Source organism: Myotis lucifugus, unplaced genomic scaffold, assembly GCF_000147115.1.
Source record: "Myotis lucifugus unplaced genomic scaffold, Myoluc2.0 scaffold_77, whole genome shotgun sequence".
Taxonomy (NCBI): domain Eukaryota; kingdom Metazoa; phylum Chordata; class Mammalia; order Chiroptera; family Vespertilionidae; genus Myotis; species Myotis lucifugus.
Genome location: NW_005871125.1, coordinates 1,086,878 through 1,104,933, shown reverse-complemented (window position 1 = coordinate 1,104,933; position 18,056 = coordinate 1,086,878). Strand labels below are relative to the sequence as shown.

Sequence of the window (18,056 nt, the reverse complement as noted above, 5' to 3'; positions counted from 1 at the left end):
AATCTTTTATTTAAATTTGGGCTTTAATCTGGAAAGTGAAAGACTTAGTTAAGTATAAAAAAAGTTAACATTGACAAAATATTAAAATTTCAAAATCCTTTAGCTAACAGTAATTTAAAAGAAACGTTGGCTTGAAATTGTAGAAAGAAATGGAAAAAATATTATGGATGTTAGTGAGTGTAACTTGTTAAGGAGTATAAAATTGAGGTCATGGTACAGTTATTGCTTTACTGAATGTCTATCACTTTGGACAAAGAATTTGATTTTGGGATTAATTGAAACAATTTCAATCTCTGTTTCATTAGTCCTTGAAAAAAGTGAATTCAAAGACGAACCTCTCCTTTTCCGTTTTTTTGCGGATGAAGAAATGGAAGGATCCAATATGAAACATCGACTTATGAAACATGATTTAAAAGTTGTGGAAAATGTTATAGCTAAATCATTATTGGTAAGTTTATTAATAAGTTATATAAGTTTTTTTCTTGATTAGATATTAGCAGGAGATTACATAAACATGTTTGATGCATATTATTAATTTCTGTTTGATTTAAAAATTCTTTTCCTACTTGCTTTATTAATAATGTTAATATTTTACATTTCAGATTAAATCCAATGAAGGCAGCTATGGTTTTGGGTTAGAAGACAAAAATAAAGTTCCAATAATTAAGTTGGTAGAAAAGGGGTCCAATGCCGAGGTAATGTAAATTAGCATTATTATTTTAAGTTGTTGCGCATGACATATATAATAAGTATAAAATTTCTAAACTAATTGAATTCAGTCTTTTACTATCCTTTTGAAAATGTTTCTGAATACCCTTATTCTGAGGTTCTATCGAATACTCTCGGGATCTGTGAGAGGAGTCACATCTGGGTACTCAGGTGTAGTTGCGGGAGGTATTGGAAATATCTACAGCTGTGAACTTGAGCTCCTGGGAGGCCAAATGGCTCATTCCATGCCCCTGGGACTTCCCTGTTCATGGATTCTAGCCCAGAACCCTGTGGGGACTGTGTAGGGTGGGACTGTTATGCATGTCAGATGGTTCTTCCATTAATTCAAGGGCTGTGTCTTCTATTTTCCTGTGTCTGTTGACTGTCATATAAATACAACTTCCATCAGTAAAGCACACACTTTGACCTATTTTCTCATTGGGTTAATGTTGACTGATGTTCTCTCACCTCACCAGCCTTTTAAACCAAGAAATCTCCTGATCATTTATTCAGTCATTCATTCACAAATATCCATTTGGTACCTACTGTATGCTAGGCAGTATTCTGGGCTCTGGGGATACAGCAATGAACAAAATAGACAATTTTTCCTATCCTCATGAAACCTACTTTCCAGTGCTATATACCAAGTTTATCAAAGTTAACGTATGCTCACCTTGCTGCCTAGCTTATAAGATGGTTAATCCCCCAGCAAACGTCTCAATATTTAAATCTTTAATAGAGAATGTGATGATGAATGAAACAGCTTTTAACTTAGAATCTGTTTAAAGTTAGTAGTAAACTGTCACCCATCTTCTCATCTGATAACGTCCAAGGTGTCTCATGCAAGACAAAGCTTAATGCATGCTACTATAAAATCAAATAACTCTGGCCAACTCATACTCTGTTAGTGGGCCCAGCCAGCAAATGACTATTTTCAATAATTTCCTGTGAGAAGCAAATGTTTCTCCCAGACTATTTCAGAGGATGTTTTTAGAGCTTCATCTGCCTATGCCTCTGATAAAAGTCTTCTCCAGGGTTCTCATCCTTTATCTGATAACCAACAGAGCATATAGTTTATAGGCAGTAGATTTGGTTAAGAAGAGCAGCCTTGTTGGCATGGAGAGATAATGGCTATTTATTTGTTTGTTTGTTTATTTTATTGTTGACAGTATTACAAATGTCCCTCAAGTCCCCCCATAACTCCCCTCTTCCCAGCTCCTGCCCCATCCCAGGCCTTCACCACACTATTATCTGTGTCCATTGGTTATGCATATATGTATATTAGTTCTTTGGTTAATCTCTTCCCATCACCCACCCTCTACTCTGAGATATATCAGCCTGCTCCATGCATTCATGCCTCTGGGCCTATTTTGTTTGCCAGTCAGTTTATTAGGTTCATTTGATTCCACATATAAGTTAGATCATGTGATATTTGTCTTTCTCTGACTGGCTTATTTCACTCAGCATAATATTCTAATATTCTCTAGGTCCATTCATGCTGTCACAAAGGGTAACTCATTCTTCATTTTTACAGCTGACTAGTATTCTGTTATATAAACATACCACATCTTTTTTGTGCATTCATCTGCTGATGGGCACTTGGGCTGTTTCCAGATCTTGGCTATTGTAAAATAACGCTGCTATGACCATAGGGGTGCATATATTCTTTCTGATTGGTGTTTAGGGAATCTTAGGAATATATTTTCAGAAGTGGGATTCCTGGGTCAAATGGCAGTTCCATTTTTAATTTTTTGAGGAAATTCCATACTGTTTTCAACAGTGGCTGCACCAGGACGTTTGGGATTATGTCTTCTTTGTCATCTTTTCAGCATTTTATAGTCTGTGCTTGTTGGAGCACACTTCCTTGGATTCTAGGCCATTTCTCTCTCCTATCCTTTCTCAGGCTAATGATGCCTATGTGGTTGTCATTGATGTCTATGTTGAGATTGAAACTCATGGATAATTGGTTATCCATGGAAAATACAGTAAAAAAATTAACTTGGGGCTTGACTATAGTTAAAAGGGTGAAATAAAAAAAGGGATTATGAAATAGAGCAGAAGAAAGGATCACAGGAGGCGTACAATGTTAAGTCATGGAGGGAGGTAAAAATGGGTGATCAAATTTAAAACTAGGTCAGAGAGAATAATTCTGTCACTTCTCCCACAGTTTTATTTTGTGAAATTGTATAAAAACATTGCAGTTGTGTTAAAATGTCAAAATCTATAAGTTCTAGACCTTTTCAGATTTTAATTCTGGGAAATAAATAGTTCCCTTATTAAAATATAATTTGACTCTTTTTTTTTTCTATTTCTCTCATAGATGGCTGGCATGGAAGTTGGAAAAAAGATTTTTGCTATTAACGGTGACCTAGTTTTTATGAGACCTTTCAATGAAGTGGATTGCTTCCTGAAATCCTGCTTAAACAGCAGAAAACCTCTAAGAGTTCTTGTGAGCACAAAGCCAAGGGAGTAAGTTGTATGATTTGTGTGGGATTTTAAAAAAATTATGCATAGATGAATAAAATAGAAGAATTAACTAAGCAAATGTCTAGAATTAAGCTTCTCATTGCTTGGAATATTGAAACCTCACTAAACATCACTAAGATTGGTCTTTAAATGATGGGGAAAACTACATTGCTTATGATGACAAAATGCTTGCTACTTGAATCATGTAGTTTCAGCAGAAATAATAATTTCCTTTTAATGTCTAAATTTTCCTGGTCTAGTTTGGGTTGAGTCTGACTATGAGTGAAGAAAAAATAATAGAACACTTGATAATAAAAATTGCATTCCTCTATGTTCAGCCCTAAGAATTTCAGGGGTTATAAGTTAACTCGAAACCATTAATAATCAAACACTGTTAGGATATGGGATCAAAACTAAGAGAAAAACAAACCTATGCTGGTGTTTACCTAGAAATAGGTCCTATCTATCTGCCTATGATTAGAAAAAACTCATGTTCATCATAGGAAATTTAGAGTACAGACTCTCCAAAGGATTTTTCTTATAATCATACCACCCATAAGTAACCATTATTATTTTTTTGAAATTCAGTGTTAGTTGAATTTTACAAATCCTGACAGACATATGCATAATCACATATTTATAAAATGAGATATGCTTTATGATCTTTTTTTTTACAAAAATTAACAAGATATGGTGGATATAGTTGGAAGACATTGGCTTTTCTTCTCTAAATCATTGATGATCTTGCTTTCCGTTATCAGGTTTTCACTTGTTTATCCAATGAGGTAACAGAAATAATGCATATAAAGTGCTTACACAATGTGTTATGGTACATACTATGATTTTGTCAAAATTACTGTTTAATACTTATTATATTATTTATCAATAGTGATAAGCAACTTCATGAATTTTAAGATAAATGAAGGTTACCACTTCAAAAACAGAATGATTTACTTTACTTATAGAAAGATTCTAAATATATATAATGGAGTGTTCTTTCCTGCCTTAATATATATTCAGCAAAGTTGGGTGCAGTATTTATCTTAAGAGTTGTAGTGCAGTGTAATAGGCTACATTCTGTAGTGCTAAGTCATCAAGGTAGATGTTTCTACCAACAGCGTACTAAGGGGTCCGAAAGAGTGGGCCTCATTAAAGTTACTAATTTAGAGGGACTTTGTGCTGGAGAGCAGCAGATAACCATAACAATGTCATCTTTCTCTAAAACTAGTTATGATCCAGTGCTCCCCCTTTACCCAACCCACCTAGGATAAGGTTAACCTAGTTGCCTACCTGTGGACATTTTGAGGACATTTAACAGGAAAGGAATAAGGGAGTAGCATTCCTAAGCTTTGCTCATGGGCCATTGATCCCTAATTTAGCCCTACAAATACTGGTCCACTGATCACAAACATTTCAACAGGTAGAGGTCATTGAAGTCACCAGCTTGAAAACTAAATAGATAGAGCAAATCCCTAGTCCTAGAAGTAGTTGCTAGATGAGCAGGGTTGGAACGTGGATCTTCTGATTCTTCCCTCGGTGTTTGTTGCACAGCAACTGGAACCCTGATGTTTCTGGTCCAGGATCAAGCCTCTCATCCACCACTTGTTTGCTAATTGTGTTGCTTCAACATCCTCATCCATAAAAAAGTGGGGATGATAAGAGTGACTATATTACAGAGCTGCTAAGAACACTTAAATAAATCTAGGTTTGTAAGAACTTAGTGACATGTTCAGCCCATAATATATACTCCAGTGATCTGATCTGTGATGCTTTTTTCTCTCATTTCATTTTTGCACTGCTTCTTTATTACATCGAGGCATATTTTGCATTGTATTTTAAAACTGTTTTGAGGATGGAGTACTCATTTTTTCTTTTTAATTTGTTCAAAATGTATAACCGTTCCTTTATGTCCTTATTCTAATGTATGACTCCTATAAATCACTCTCATATTTTTTTGCAATAGCTACTTACAATTATCCTGTTTGGGGAAAAAAAGCAAAAATGTGAGAGGTAAATACAACAGAATTTTTCTTTCGAGTCTAGGTGCATTTTACAAAAGATAACACAAGGAATTTTCCAGCAGGCTTTGTAGAAGATAATTTAGGCACTTGTGTTCTACAGGAAATAGAGCATTCTTCTTGTATAAATTTAATTCTTTCTTTAATAGGCAACATAGTGTTTCCACCAGTAAACATTTTCCAAAGATCATTTTATGAAGGGGGTCCCCAAATTATGACCAAATGCATCTTATAGTGTTTTGTACAAATTTTGTTAAGAAAAGTATAATAATCTTCTAGAAGATTAGAGTTGGGTCAGCCTTTCATAGCCATATTAGAAGGATAGAAGACCCTGCTTAGGAAGGATTGAGAGGCCACCAAGAATTCTGCACAATCCTAAAGAACAATAATTCATCATGGCCTGAAAGCTCTAAGTTATTTCAGACAAAGTGAGCTCTCATTGGTAATATATAGAAGTATGAGTTTTTTATTTCATGCTCAGGAAATGTATTTATTCCCCTTCCTCCCCCCCTCAGTTATTTTCTGTTTTTTAAGTTTATATTTGATAGACTCTAGTGACAAGTTTTTGTTAAAAGGAAACAGATACAGTTTTATAAACCAAAAAATTATCTAATGAAGGATAAAGGATACATTCATTCTTTGACCTCCATCCCACCAATATGCAGATCACTTCCTATGGTATAACCTAATGTATGATAATCCTTTCAGATTCCCTGGAACAGGCAATGTGCATTTCTGTCGCCGAATGTCTGAATGCCTGCCTGGGTTATATTTTAGGTGGCAGTGCCAGCCCCCGCCTTCAGGTCTAAATGCACTCTCTGGCTTTCCCAAGTGTTCTAGGCACCATGGTGCGCAAACTGCTCCAACAGCTATTTCATAAATTACAAATAAGACCTGAGACTGTTTGATGTGCCCTTGAAGTACTGCTGCATTTATTTCATGATTCATTCAGCAGCTTTTGGCAAACACTTGTTTCTTGAGCATCAAGGGCTATCCATCAAAATTTATTGCATCGTATTCATTTGTCTGTGCTCTCTGCCGCAATTTATTATACTCGTTTTTATTATGAGGTTTCATCTTATCTCCTGTTCTCTGCTTTTCGTCGTCACTATCTGATTTCTGGCTTCCTTCTAAGGAGTAGCTGATTTGTTAGTGCCAAATTGGACATCCCTCCCTGGTGTGCCATGTCAGCTTACTCGAGTTTATTTTCAACCCTTCATCTTCTTTTCTGTGTGGATTCATTGAAAATTTCTTTTCACTTAAGCAGGTTTACCTTTTGTTGTATTATTCTTTTAAAATCCGATGACTGCAGAACCTGGAAAAAGCTGTTGCTGCTATTGATGCATAACATACTGCTATTGGTCTCTCTCTCTCTCTCTCTCTCTCTCTCTCTATATATATATATATATATATATATATATATATATATAATTTGAATTTTTGGAAACTTTAGCTGTGCTGTCAACTTTGGAAAAACTATCCCAGTTATACTGTGTTGGGTTGGCATTGTACAGAAATTAACAGCCATATTGGTCTAGAAACGTTCAACATAATTTTTCCCATTTGTACAGGGGTAACACACTGTATTAAATATGTAAGGTCTTAATCTACATGGGTTTGATTACAGAAACGAATAAAGTATTCTCTAAATAATGAAAAAAAATCCCACTGAATAAGTACTAACGTTAATCATATTCTTAACTTGCTTTGATGTAGTGTTTGATGCATCTGTTCTTTATAACTGGCTCTTTGTTGTTTTCTGATGGAGCTCCCAACAGGTAGAAATGTATTAACTCTGTTTCTTTTATGTTAATGTTAGCAGAGAAATTTCACAGTGTGCACCAGTGTCTTCTTTGTAATAGTAAACAAAGGGGGAAGCTTCCATTTTGTTAAATACCTACCTAGCTCATGGCACAATGCAGGGCAATTGGCCAATGATACCTCTTTTAATCTCCACCGACACATTGCAAAGTAAATTTTAACACCGTCATCTTTCTGGAAGCTCAGACTCAGAGAAGTTAAGGAGTTCATTCAAGTTATCCAACTGTCAAGTGACTAAAAGTCACTAAAAGTGGATTCAGAGCGAGGAGTGTCTGAGGCCAGAGCCTGTCCTTACTCAGGTTGTTCTTGCAATGGCTGTGTCAGTGAGAAACCTGCTATGTGTGCCTGCTCCGTGCCTGCTTCCCTCGAGGGTTTGGAACCCAGTGTTTTTCACAGGGTCGACCCTCAATATGAATTTATGGAAAGAATAAATAAAAGTTTGGACAACTATTGTTTTTACCAATTGTGGTGTTTTAAAGTCATCTTACCCTATTTTCGGATTGATTTTAGGACAGTGAAAATCCCAGATTCAGCCGACGGACTTGGATTCCAGATCCGGGGATATGGCCCATCGGTTGTGCATGCGGTGGGCAGAGGTGAGAAAGCTATTCTGCGTGGTGAACAGCTTTCCAACATGTTTGCCATTCTTCGCTAAACAAGAATATGTTTATAATGTACATAATCATGTTATGAATTTTCTCATCATATTTTACTGTATTAACTCAATAGTAGTATATTCTTAAAATGATATTTTTAAAAAACATTTAAAAATTGTAGGGCATATGTATCTCTGTTAAAAAGTTAATAACGAATGATGCCTCCTAAGATCAATTTTCTGCATGCTTCAGTTTAGCCGGAGGATATAATGATTTTAGGGCATCTATTTGTCTTTTTTTGTGACAGTAAGTAATTACCTTTTTGTCATTAGTTCAAAGATGTGAGTTTTCAGGTTTAAAAATGATCTGTGTGTTTTATAGCCTGTTGCCATATGATTACTTCAAGAATTCCTATAAGCCATGCATTTTATAGCTTAATAAAATGGCTAATGGCCATGCATTTTATTAAACTATAAAATGCATTTTAAATTAAATGATTTTAGTGACTAAAAACTTGGTTTATATTTTATTCTCTTTTTGCTTGTTCTCCATAAACAATCATGTTGATCCTCTCTGCCAGGGATTTCTGCATTTCTGTCTCCAGCCTAGATCTCTTTCCTGTGTACTATCGCCCAGATCCAATTGTTTATTATATACATAATGGCCTTGGGACACCTTAAAGCTCAGCATTCTCCCCAAAAGAACTTGTTCATTCTCTAAAGCTGCTTTACCTTCTGTATTCTCTCTTTATTTAAGTGCCTCCATCTTCTCAGCCACTGAGTCCAAAGGTGCAAGAGTGATCTTGGGTACTGTAGCCTCTCCACAAACTCCATCATCACACATCAAATACGTGACCTCATTCTCCCCTCTATGACTAAGGCTACCTTAGTTCCAGCCTGGAAAATTGCAGCAGATGCTGTGATTCTGATTTTTGACTTAAATTCTAATAACCCTTGGTCCATTTGGGGGGGGTCGGTCATGTCACTTCTGTGCTTAAAATTCTTAGATGTTTTTCCCTTCCATATATAGTAAGGTTCAGACTTAGGACTTCATGCAAAGCACCCAGAACTGCCCAACCTGGCTCTGCTCTGCTCTCTAGGATCCTTTCTATTCTAAGTTCACACTCCCAACTGCTAATATGTTCCTGAATGTCCATGTTATTTCTTTTAAAAAAAATATATATTTTATTGATTTTTTTACAGAGAGGAAGGGAGAGGGATAGAGAGTTAGAAACATCGATGAGAGAGAAACATCGATCAGCTGCCTCCTGCACACTCCCTACTGGGGATGTGCCTGCAACCAAGGTACATGCCCTTGACCGGAATCGAACCTGGGACCCTTGAGTCCGCAGGCCAACGCTCTATCCACTGAGCCAAACCGGTTAGGACTCTACGTTATTTCTTGACACAGTGCCTGTTTTCAGGCTGTTCTTTCTGTTGGGAATGTCCCTCACTCCAGCAAGAATCAGTTCAATCCAGAAAAAGCACTTAAAATTTCTGGGAGTGAATTTTAGTGAGGACAATTCTTGAATATAAATTATGTTCTTCAGGATTTTTATTAATTCTTTCATGAGGGAAATTGCTTATAAAGAAAGGCTCTTCTAACATACTTATAATAAGTTTTGTAGTTATTTATCTTAGTTATATTCATTGCTTTGTTAATGTTGCTTTGAATATCAAATAATAATGATTGGAAGGTTCTGAAAATCTTAACTCACTGGTTAGGATATGCCACTTCCATACTTAAATCTATGTCTATGCAAATAAGTGATGGGCAGTTGATGTTATCTGATTAATTTTATTCTTCAGTTCTCTGGTTCCTGAACTTATTTTTCTTAGCAAATCCAGTCCACTTGTAATTGCTAATTGATTTGATTTGATTTCTTAAGAATTTCTTTTAATTGTTGGCATTTTAAAAATGAAAGTGAATTCTATTTTAATTTTTAGAGATTTTTGTAAACAAAAGAAAGATAAATAAGGCATGATACTGGCTTTCTCATTTTGCTATTATACATGCATATTCAGAAAATTAGATTGACTAGACATTTTAAAGGGAAAATAACTGATTAGCATTAAAAAAGTTACTTTCCAATATCCCTTCAAACTAATTCATAGGGCGGTGGGAAAATACTCTGTTACAGTTTGAATGCCCTGTAAATAGCAGAAACATGTTGAGAGGGCACTGCTATCAGAACCAAATGATCAAAAACACACTAGCTAGATGTTTATTACGTATATTTCTAATTGCTTTCCTTATTGCATATGTGATCAAAACAAATCTAAAATGACTTTCTGGCAATTTTCCACTTGTACTTAAAGGAACGGTGGCCGCAGCAGCGGGTCTTCACCCTGGACAGTGTATCATCAAAGTCAATGGGATCAATGTCAGCAAAGAGACACATGCCAGCGTCATTGCACATGTCACGGCCTGCAGGAAGTACAGGAGACCAACCAAGGTACGCTGCCTCTCAGCTTCTCTAGATCTAATCGAGAATGTGCATGGAAACCACAGGGACAACACAGGAAGTGCCAGAGATGTTTGTGGTTTCCACTTCTGGGTTCACATTTAAGCTAGCATTGTAAATCTCATCATGATTGCTTTGTCAAAATAATGAGTGATGATCCATTGTGCTTAACGTTACATTTCATTGTTGCAGTATTATCACCTGTTTAAAAAATGCCCTGAGATTTGAGTTTTTAAATTTATCAAATTGAGATCCAAAGGTTTAAACTGCTTTCCTGACCCTTGTATTTGCTTGAGAATATAGGATGGTCATTCTGTGTCTGTTGATTTGAATTATAAATGCTTGCAATGTTTACTATTAGAATTTTGTGAAAAACAAAAACTTGTGGGAGTTATGGGGTCTGCAGTTGATTTTTGGATATATTAATTTAGCCAATTGAATTTAGCTCAGAAAAGAAAGTACTTGTCATTATTTACAATTGTCAGCACTATCCTCTGGTCCAAATTTCAAGTGTCATAGAAAAAATAAAATTACAATCCTAATTTATAAGCAAAGCTTATTATCTCATGAGGTACAAGTGCATATTGGACTAAAAGAGAAAATTCAGTTTAATCCACTAAATGCAAAAGAATTTTAAATGCAAAAAATCTTCAGACGACAGGCTTTGCATTTTTTTCTGTCCTGTACACTGAAGTACTGTTTTCTGGATTGGGGAATAAAACTTTGTGTCCAAATCAGAAGGATAAATGGCTATTTTCTCATAGTTCAGGCCCAACACCCTGCAAAATACTGCACATACAAGAAAATAGCTCATCAATTTTACTTACCAATAGGTCAAATTAGCAGAGCAAATTAGAATTCACACATTGATGCATAGGTTATTCTGGTTCAGAGTAAGTAGTTCAATAAATATTTATTGAACTATATTATTGAATTAACTTTTTTAAAGGACATTTCTGAAATTATCAAATCTTTCCCCTTCTATCAGAATTTTAATAAGTAGCTAAGTTTATTTTGGTTTTACTCCTTTCTATTTTCCCAGCCTGCCTTCTTGGAGAGGTATTGTTGATCAATAAAATGATTGAGAAAAATAATAAATGGACAGAAAAATTTACAAAATGAATAACATCGGGTATTCATTGCCACAAAACAGACTGTCCCACCACTCGGTGGCTTAAACAGTAGTGATTGATTATTTCCCTTGATTCTGCGGGCTGATTGGGTGTCAGTGCCTGTGAGGGCACTGGCACGTCTGCATTATGCTGGGACTGACTGTGCAATGCAGTTCTGCTGCTGCTAATCTCTCTCCAGACTCTTCCACATGGCCTCCCTTTCCAGTCTTTAGCAAGATTTCCCTTCTTCATGGTGTCTGGATTTCAAGAGGGGATATTACAATCGATCAACTCTCTATTTACATCATGCTTGCTCTATCCCTTTGGAAAAATCAGATCACATGATCACACCCAGAGGCAGTGTGGGAGGAGTCACATAAAGGTGTAGATTCTTGGGGATGTGGGTCATTGGAGGCCACAACAGGTTACCAGGATGTATTTGAATGATCAGTTGTTAGCATTTTAATGATGCATAACAATATCATAATTAAACATAATGGTGAAGTTAATAAGAGAAAAATGGGTAATACCAATTATATCACACTTCAGTAGTGCAATTCAATTTATCATCTTACCTCGGAAAAGTATAAACTTAGAGTAATGCAACCCTAAAAGCATTTACTTGGTAGTCACTTTTTCTCTCTCTCATTTATCTAAATAAGATTGGAACTGCTATTTCAATTAAGATATAGGATGATTTATGACATAGGATTAAAAGATAGTTACATTACTTAAGAACCTAATGAGATGAAAGATGGTCTTCCAATTTTTTTATTGGTTTGATTCAAAAAACATTAAGTGTATTAAATATATATAATTGTTAGGAGAGCACTTAAAGGGAGACACTAAAAGGGTGTAGATGCTTGATCCTTTGGAAAACTGTTCATCTAACATTTATTTATTAAAAATGTAATTTATAGTTCATTTTAAGATATAATTGAGGCATTTAAGTAAGACATTTGGGAAATATATCTTACTCAAAAACATACTTTTGGGAGATAAAATTTCAAGCTTTAAAAGGTCAGCTTGTTAAAGAACAATGATAGTTGGCTTTGACATTCTATTAGTTTCTGATGTTGATTTTCTTTTTCAAAATTTATTATTTTTAAACAAACTAGAAGGAAAAATAAGCTTGTCAGCGCTCCTTCTGAAGCAGGCTTATGAAATGGATACGCATGTTTAGGAAGCACTAATGCCGCTGAGGTTTTTTCCCTTCCTCATTTCCAGCAAGATTCCATACAGTGGGTTTATAACAGCCTTGAGAGCGCCCAAGAAGACCTTCAAAAGTCTAACACCAAACCCCCCGGAGATGAAGCAGGGGATTCTTTTGATTGCAAAGTAGAAGGTGGGTTCCTTCTTTTCTCACTATTTGTTCATAGTATTCTTTTTCAATGTGCTAATTATTGAAAATCTGATATGTTCAAGCCACTTATATTTTTCATTTGGGAATGTACAGCTCTTTTAAATTACAATTGACATATAATAGTGCATTAGTTTCAGATGTCCAACATAGATATTTGATATTTATATATCTTACTAGAGGCCTGTTGCACGAAGAGATTCATGCAATAGGCCTTCCCTTCTCCTGGCTGCCGGCACCGGTTTTCCTCCGGCACCTGGGACCCAGGCCTTCCCTCCGGCTGGAGCTGCCTTCAGTCTTCCGTCTTCACTGCTCCAGCAGGAGCCACCTTCAGGCTTCCGTCTTCCAGTCTTCCGTCTTTGCTGCTTCGGCTCACCTTCAGTCTTCGCTCCGCCGCTTGGAGCCTACATATGCAAATTAACTGCCATCTTTGTTGGGTTAATTTGCATACTCTCCTGATTGGCTGGTTAGTGTAGCAAAGGTACGATCAATTTACATGTTTGTCTATTAGGTAAGATGAAGTGATCATCATGAGAAGTCTAGGAGCCATCTATCACTATATGAAGTTATATTATTGACTTTATTCTTTATGCTGTAAATTATATCTCTGTGACTAATTTGTTATAACTATAAATTTGTACCTCTTAATCCCCTTCACCTTTTTGCCCATTCCCCATTCAAGCCACTTTCTTAAGTTATTGTTACTAATAGATGTCATGTCAAATGCATAAGTAATAATAGCTTGTAGCTAATATGGAATAGCTACTACACTTTGTTAGTCACTTTATTAAGTCTTTTACATAGATTCTCTCATAAAGTCATCAAAAGAGAAGATCACATAAAGTGTGATTATCACCATCCTCATTTTATAGGAGAAGAAATGGAGGCTAAGGGAGTTGCCCAAGTTAGTATGTGGTAGAATGAGGATTCAAATCTCAGTTAGAATGTGTTTCCTTGTTTTGAGTTTAGATGTTGTTTAGACCTTACTACTCTAATGTGGTTTGCAGACCAGTAGCAGCAGAACCTGGAGCAAGAGAGAGTCCCAGAATCTCAGCCAACCCTAGATCTACTGACTCAGAGTCTCCAAGTTAATAAATCTGATCTGCATGCACGCTTATATCCCAGAAGCCCTGGTTTAGAAGGTCCATAGTTCTTTTGAAAATAATTTCTTGATTCAAGTAACTTTTACTGTATTGAAGCACTGATAGTAATGAAAGAAGCAAGCTAACGTGCAAACGAGAGAAAGAGAGACCTGTTGACAAGGACTCCTGTCATCTCTTTTCTCGGTGAAGCAAGCCAGCAGATTGCTATATTCAGTAGCTTCTTTGCTAAGGGCAAAGGGGCTGAGGCAATTGACAAAAGCTTTGAATTATTGTTTCAAAGGTTTTTCACAGAAGTCCTTGCATCCTCTCTTCCATTTTCCTGGCATCTTTCCACTCATATATTTGGTGGGTGTCCCTAAATTTTTATTGTAGTTTTAGTTTCTTGCAAACCAGCACAGGTGGAGAATTCCCTATACACACTGCTCGTATGGGGGAACTTAGGAGAAGCTGATTCTCCCCACTCCTGGAAGGCCATTGGTAGGAGCCACTCATTTCATGGGCAGTATTAGAAATGCTCGACCTCACTGGCGCAGCAAGACTGTTATGATAAATCAATTCTCATTTTTTTAAATGAAGATGAATCTCAGGACTTCATTCTGAAGCTTTTTTTTTTTCTCATTTAGTGTTAGTTGCTGCTAATCATCATTCTGTCTCAGTGGAAGGTAGAGAGGGTTGATGAGATGCTCTGGAAATCTATTTCTAGCTACGCTGGGATTTAATTATTTTTGCTATTTCCACTATTTCTAGAATTATTTTAAATAAACTCGTATTTTATTTTGCTTACTTAATATTTACTGTTAGGTTTCTCAGTGTTTCTTACTTGAGATTTTAGGTGTGTGTGTATTGTTGTTGTTGTTTTTTATCAGCTGACTGATTATAGGTGAAAACCTATAAGAAGATGTTCCAAATGGAAATGTTAGTATAGTGAATGATGAGAAATTTTCTCAATGAGCTCTCTGGAAAATGCTATTTGGGAGAATTCAGGCACACTCTCTGCTGAAAAAATGATTACTGCATCTCCTTTCTGCTTCGTCAATATGGCCTTATGTGTGTTTTTTTTTCTGCTTTCAGAAAATATTCATCCAATGTTTAAGGCAGTTTCAAGAATGCTGACTTTAATCCATGCATGCTTTTAATGAGAAAATATAAAATTGTGTGTATAACGTTTATAGTGGTGTAAGTAGGCGTACATATGGTCCATAGATCAAAATGGATATGTAAAGATAGAGTAGTGAGATTTGGATAACTCAGGCATATTTCTAAAAAAATGTTCTTCTTTTAAAAAATGTTAACAAGGGTATATACTTCATTAGCACATTAAACTTAGCCATCCTTTAAGTAACTCCTTAAAAATTATTCAAAGAGACTCAAATTATTTGAAAAGGCTAACAGACCCTTCATGAATTTGCTGAATTAAAATTGTCTTTATTGCAGAGGTAATTGACAAGTTCAACACCATGGCTATCATTGATGGGAAGAAGGAGCACGTGAGTCTGACGGTGGATAATGTGCACCTGGAGTACGGGGTTGTGTATGAGTATGACAGCACCGCTGGGATCAAGTGCAACGTGGTGGAGAAGATGATCGAGCCCAAAGGTTTCTTCAGCCTCACTGCCAAGGTAAGGGCCATCCTGGGAACAAGGGATCGTGCTCTAGATAAAGCAACTGAAACCCTCCCCACCCCCATCTTAAAACGTGTGAAGAGCTGTATGCGTTTCCTTTCAGCTGTCAGCTCATTCAACTTCTGCTCCTCCCCACCCCCCATTACTCAGTATGTGTACAGTCTGCCTTTTTATTGATACTTGTTGGAGCACAGTGGGAAGTTAGATGGGACTCTAGCCCAGGGGAGTGTTAGTTGCTTTGGCAGTCTTCTCTGCATTTTGTAAGTTTGCTGTGTTTGTTAATTCAGTATCATGTGTACATTTTAGATGATTTTCACGCCAGGTGGTGCTTTTTTTTAAATGTACATAATTCTCGGAGGAGTATTTGAAGTCATGAAATACATGATACGAAATTTCAAATCCTGCAAGTCTCAACCTTATTTCGTAAAATTTCACAAAGCTTAGAGATGATTTACGAATGGATCCTCAGACATTTATATAATTCTTGGTAGTGAGGGATATTATCTGTAGTCCTTAGCCTGAAGCAAGACAGGGAGGAAGCAAGTCTTCATCCTACTGGATAAATCATGTAGGAAGTGAGAGGTGATCCTGTGCTTGCTTTTCATGATCCTCTACAAGGGAGATCTAGCAAACTCCTATGGGACTCTCCACAGGTTAGAACTTTAGTATTTTGTCTGCTTTTATATCACCCTGTGAGGATTCAGGTATTACAAGTAAGTAATATGACAAATAGCTTCACTACCTTTATTTCTTCATCTCAATTCTTGTTTCACCTATGTGTAATCAAGATAGACTTAAAATATTTATAGCATGTGTTTTTTTAATCCTTCACTCAAGGATATGTTTTTATTGCTTTTGAGGGAGAGAGAAAGGGAGGAAGAGAGAGAGAGAGAGAGAGAGAGAGAGAGAGAGAGAGAGAGAGAGAGAGAATGAATAACATTGATTGGTTGCCTCCTGTACAAGCCCCAACTGTGGATCAAACCCACAACCTAGGTATGTGCCCTACCATTTGTTGTACAGGATGACACTTCTACCAGCTGAGTTACCCGGCCAGGGCTGTAGCATATATTTTTTAAAAATATTAGTTAGAGAAAATAATTATAGAAATATAAATTCACTATTTTAAAAATAATTATGTTTCTGTTTTATATTCTGAAAGTCTACTTTTAAAAAAATGCCATTATTCTGATGACATTTACCACTCTATATATCTATTGATATAAGATCTATATTCTAAAAATGCAACCCTTTCCCTACTGCATTATACTATTAAAGAGGATCCATGTAAGAATTTGTGATCAAGTTATTGTAATTATTTTATCTCATTTCCTATTTCAAATTTGCAAAATTACATGGGTTATTTTATATATGAAAGCTGTGTAAGTTAGTACAGTTACGTATTTCCCCTGCACACAAGAAGAAAAGAAAATTAAAAGTAGTAAAAACCCCTCAAATTTCTAGATTAGTAACTCACATTCCATAATAATTAGTGGAATAAATAAATAACTCACACTTTATATTCGGCAAGAAAGGGAAGTGGAGGTGGTGAGGCAGTTCAGATAAATATACCATGTATACATTTCTCACAAGTTATTTAAAAATGTTAGGTAAGGGTATAATCAGTCCTGTGATCGTTAAACAATAAAAAATGCTACATACAAATATGACAATTCTCAATTCATAGGAAATTCTCAGTGATCTAGGGTGTGTATGTATTTGTGTGAACATGTGTGTGTGCATACACACACACACACACACACACACACACACACTCACAGACACGTGCACACAGACACACGCACACTGCCTCACCATTGATTCAAATAGCCAAAAGGGTTTACACATTGAATACATAAATAGGACGCTTTTACCTGATGCTGTTATCAGAGCACAGACAGTGCAGGTAGCATTGATTGTTATTTTAGCAAGAGAACCTCTTATTTATTCAGTCCTTCAGCAAACATTTGTTAAATGCACGCTCTGTACTGGGAAAGTAAGGAGGCTACTCTTTTGGATTTCATTAGTTTTTGTTTTCTATAAAATTGAAAAAAAATGTTCTGAGTAACATATAGGCATTGTGTTCCCACATCAGTGTATTGATTTATTGAGCGAGGCGTCTTAGAAGTCCACTCACCTCCTTCAGGGAGCCTTTTATAGTCAACAGAAGACAAAGAATGAGATACCAGACACACAGGCCCATCACTCTACTGCCAGGGCTTGGGTGAACATAGAAATCCTAGGCAGCCACCACAAGAGCATTTGGGAAGTCACCTGTGTTGTGGAATTGTGAACATTTTACTTGGCTAATTTTGAAGGTTTTATTTTCCTGTTCTGTTCTGCATTTTGCATGTGTGTCTGTGTGTCACTGCAGATTCTCGAAGCCTTAGCTAAAAGTGATGATCATTTTGTACAAAACTGCACCAGCCTTAACTCTTTAAATGAAGTGATTCCTACTGAACTTCAGAGTAAATTCAGTGCCATCTGCAGTGAAAAAGTTGAGCACATCTCTCAGAGAATATCCAGTTACAAAAAGGTAAACGTTCTATGTATACATTTCACATGTGAATATTGTTTAAATTACTAGAGGCCTGGTGCACAAAATTCATGCACGAGGGTGCACCCAGCCTGCACCCTCTCTGATTGGGGACATCCCTCTCACAATCCAGGACCTCTGGCTCCTAATGGCTCTCCTGCTTGCCTCCTGCCTGATCGCCCCTAACTGCCTCTGCCTTGCCAGCCTGATCACCCCTAACCGCCTCTGCCTGCTGGTCTGATCGCTCCTAACT

At 36.4% G+C, this 18,056-nt stretch overlaps 1 protein-coding gene across 1 annotated transcript in view; it reads left to right on the top strand.

The window, feature by feature from the left end:
* Nucleotides 1-18,056, top strand: part of PREX2 (phosphatidylinositol-3,4,5-trisphosphate dependent Rac exchange factor 2) — a 212,994-nt gene that overhangs the window by 102,468 nt on the left and 92,470 nt on the right. Inside the window, exons 16-23 of the mRNA XM_006090598.3 lie at nucleotides 306-448; nucleotides 603-695; nucleotides 3,029-3,177; nucleotides 7,524-7,609; nucleotides 9,928-10,064; nucleotides 12,413-12,530; nucleotides 15,083-15,267; nucleotides 17,642-17,803. Coding sequence (XP_006090660.1) covers nucleotides 306-448; nucleotides 603-695; nucleotides 3,029-3,177; nucleotides 7,524-7,609; nucleotides 9,928-10,064; nucleotides 12,413-12,530; nucleotides 15,083-15,267; nucleotides 17,642-17,803 — 1,073 coding nt within the window. The remainder of the gene's footprint in view (nucleotides 1-305; nucleotides 449-602; nucleotides 696-3,028; nucleotides 3,178-7,523; nucleotides 7,610-9,927; nucleotides 10,065-12,412; nucleotides 12,531-15,082; nucleotides 15,268-17,641; nucleotides 17,804-18,056) is intronic.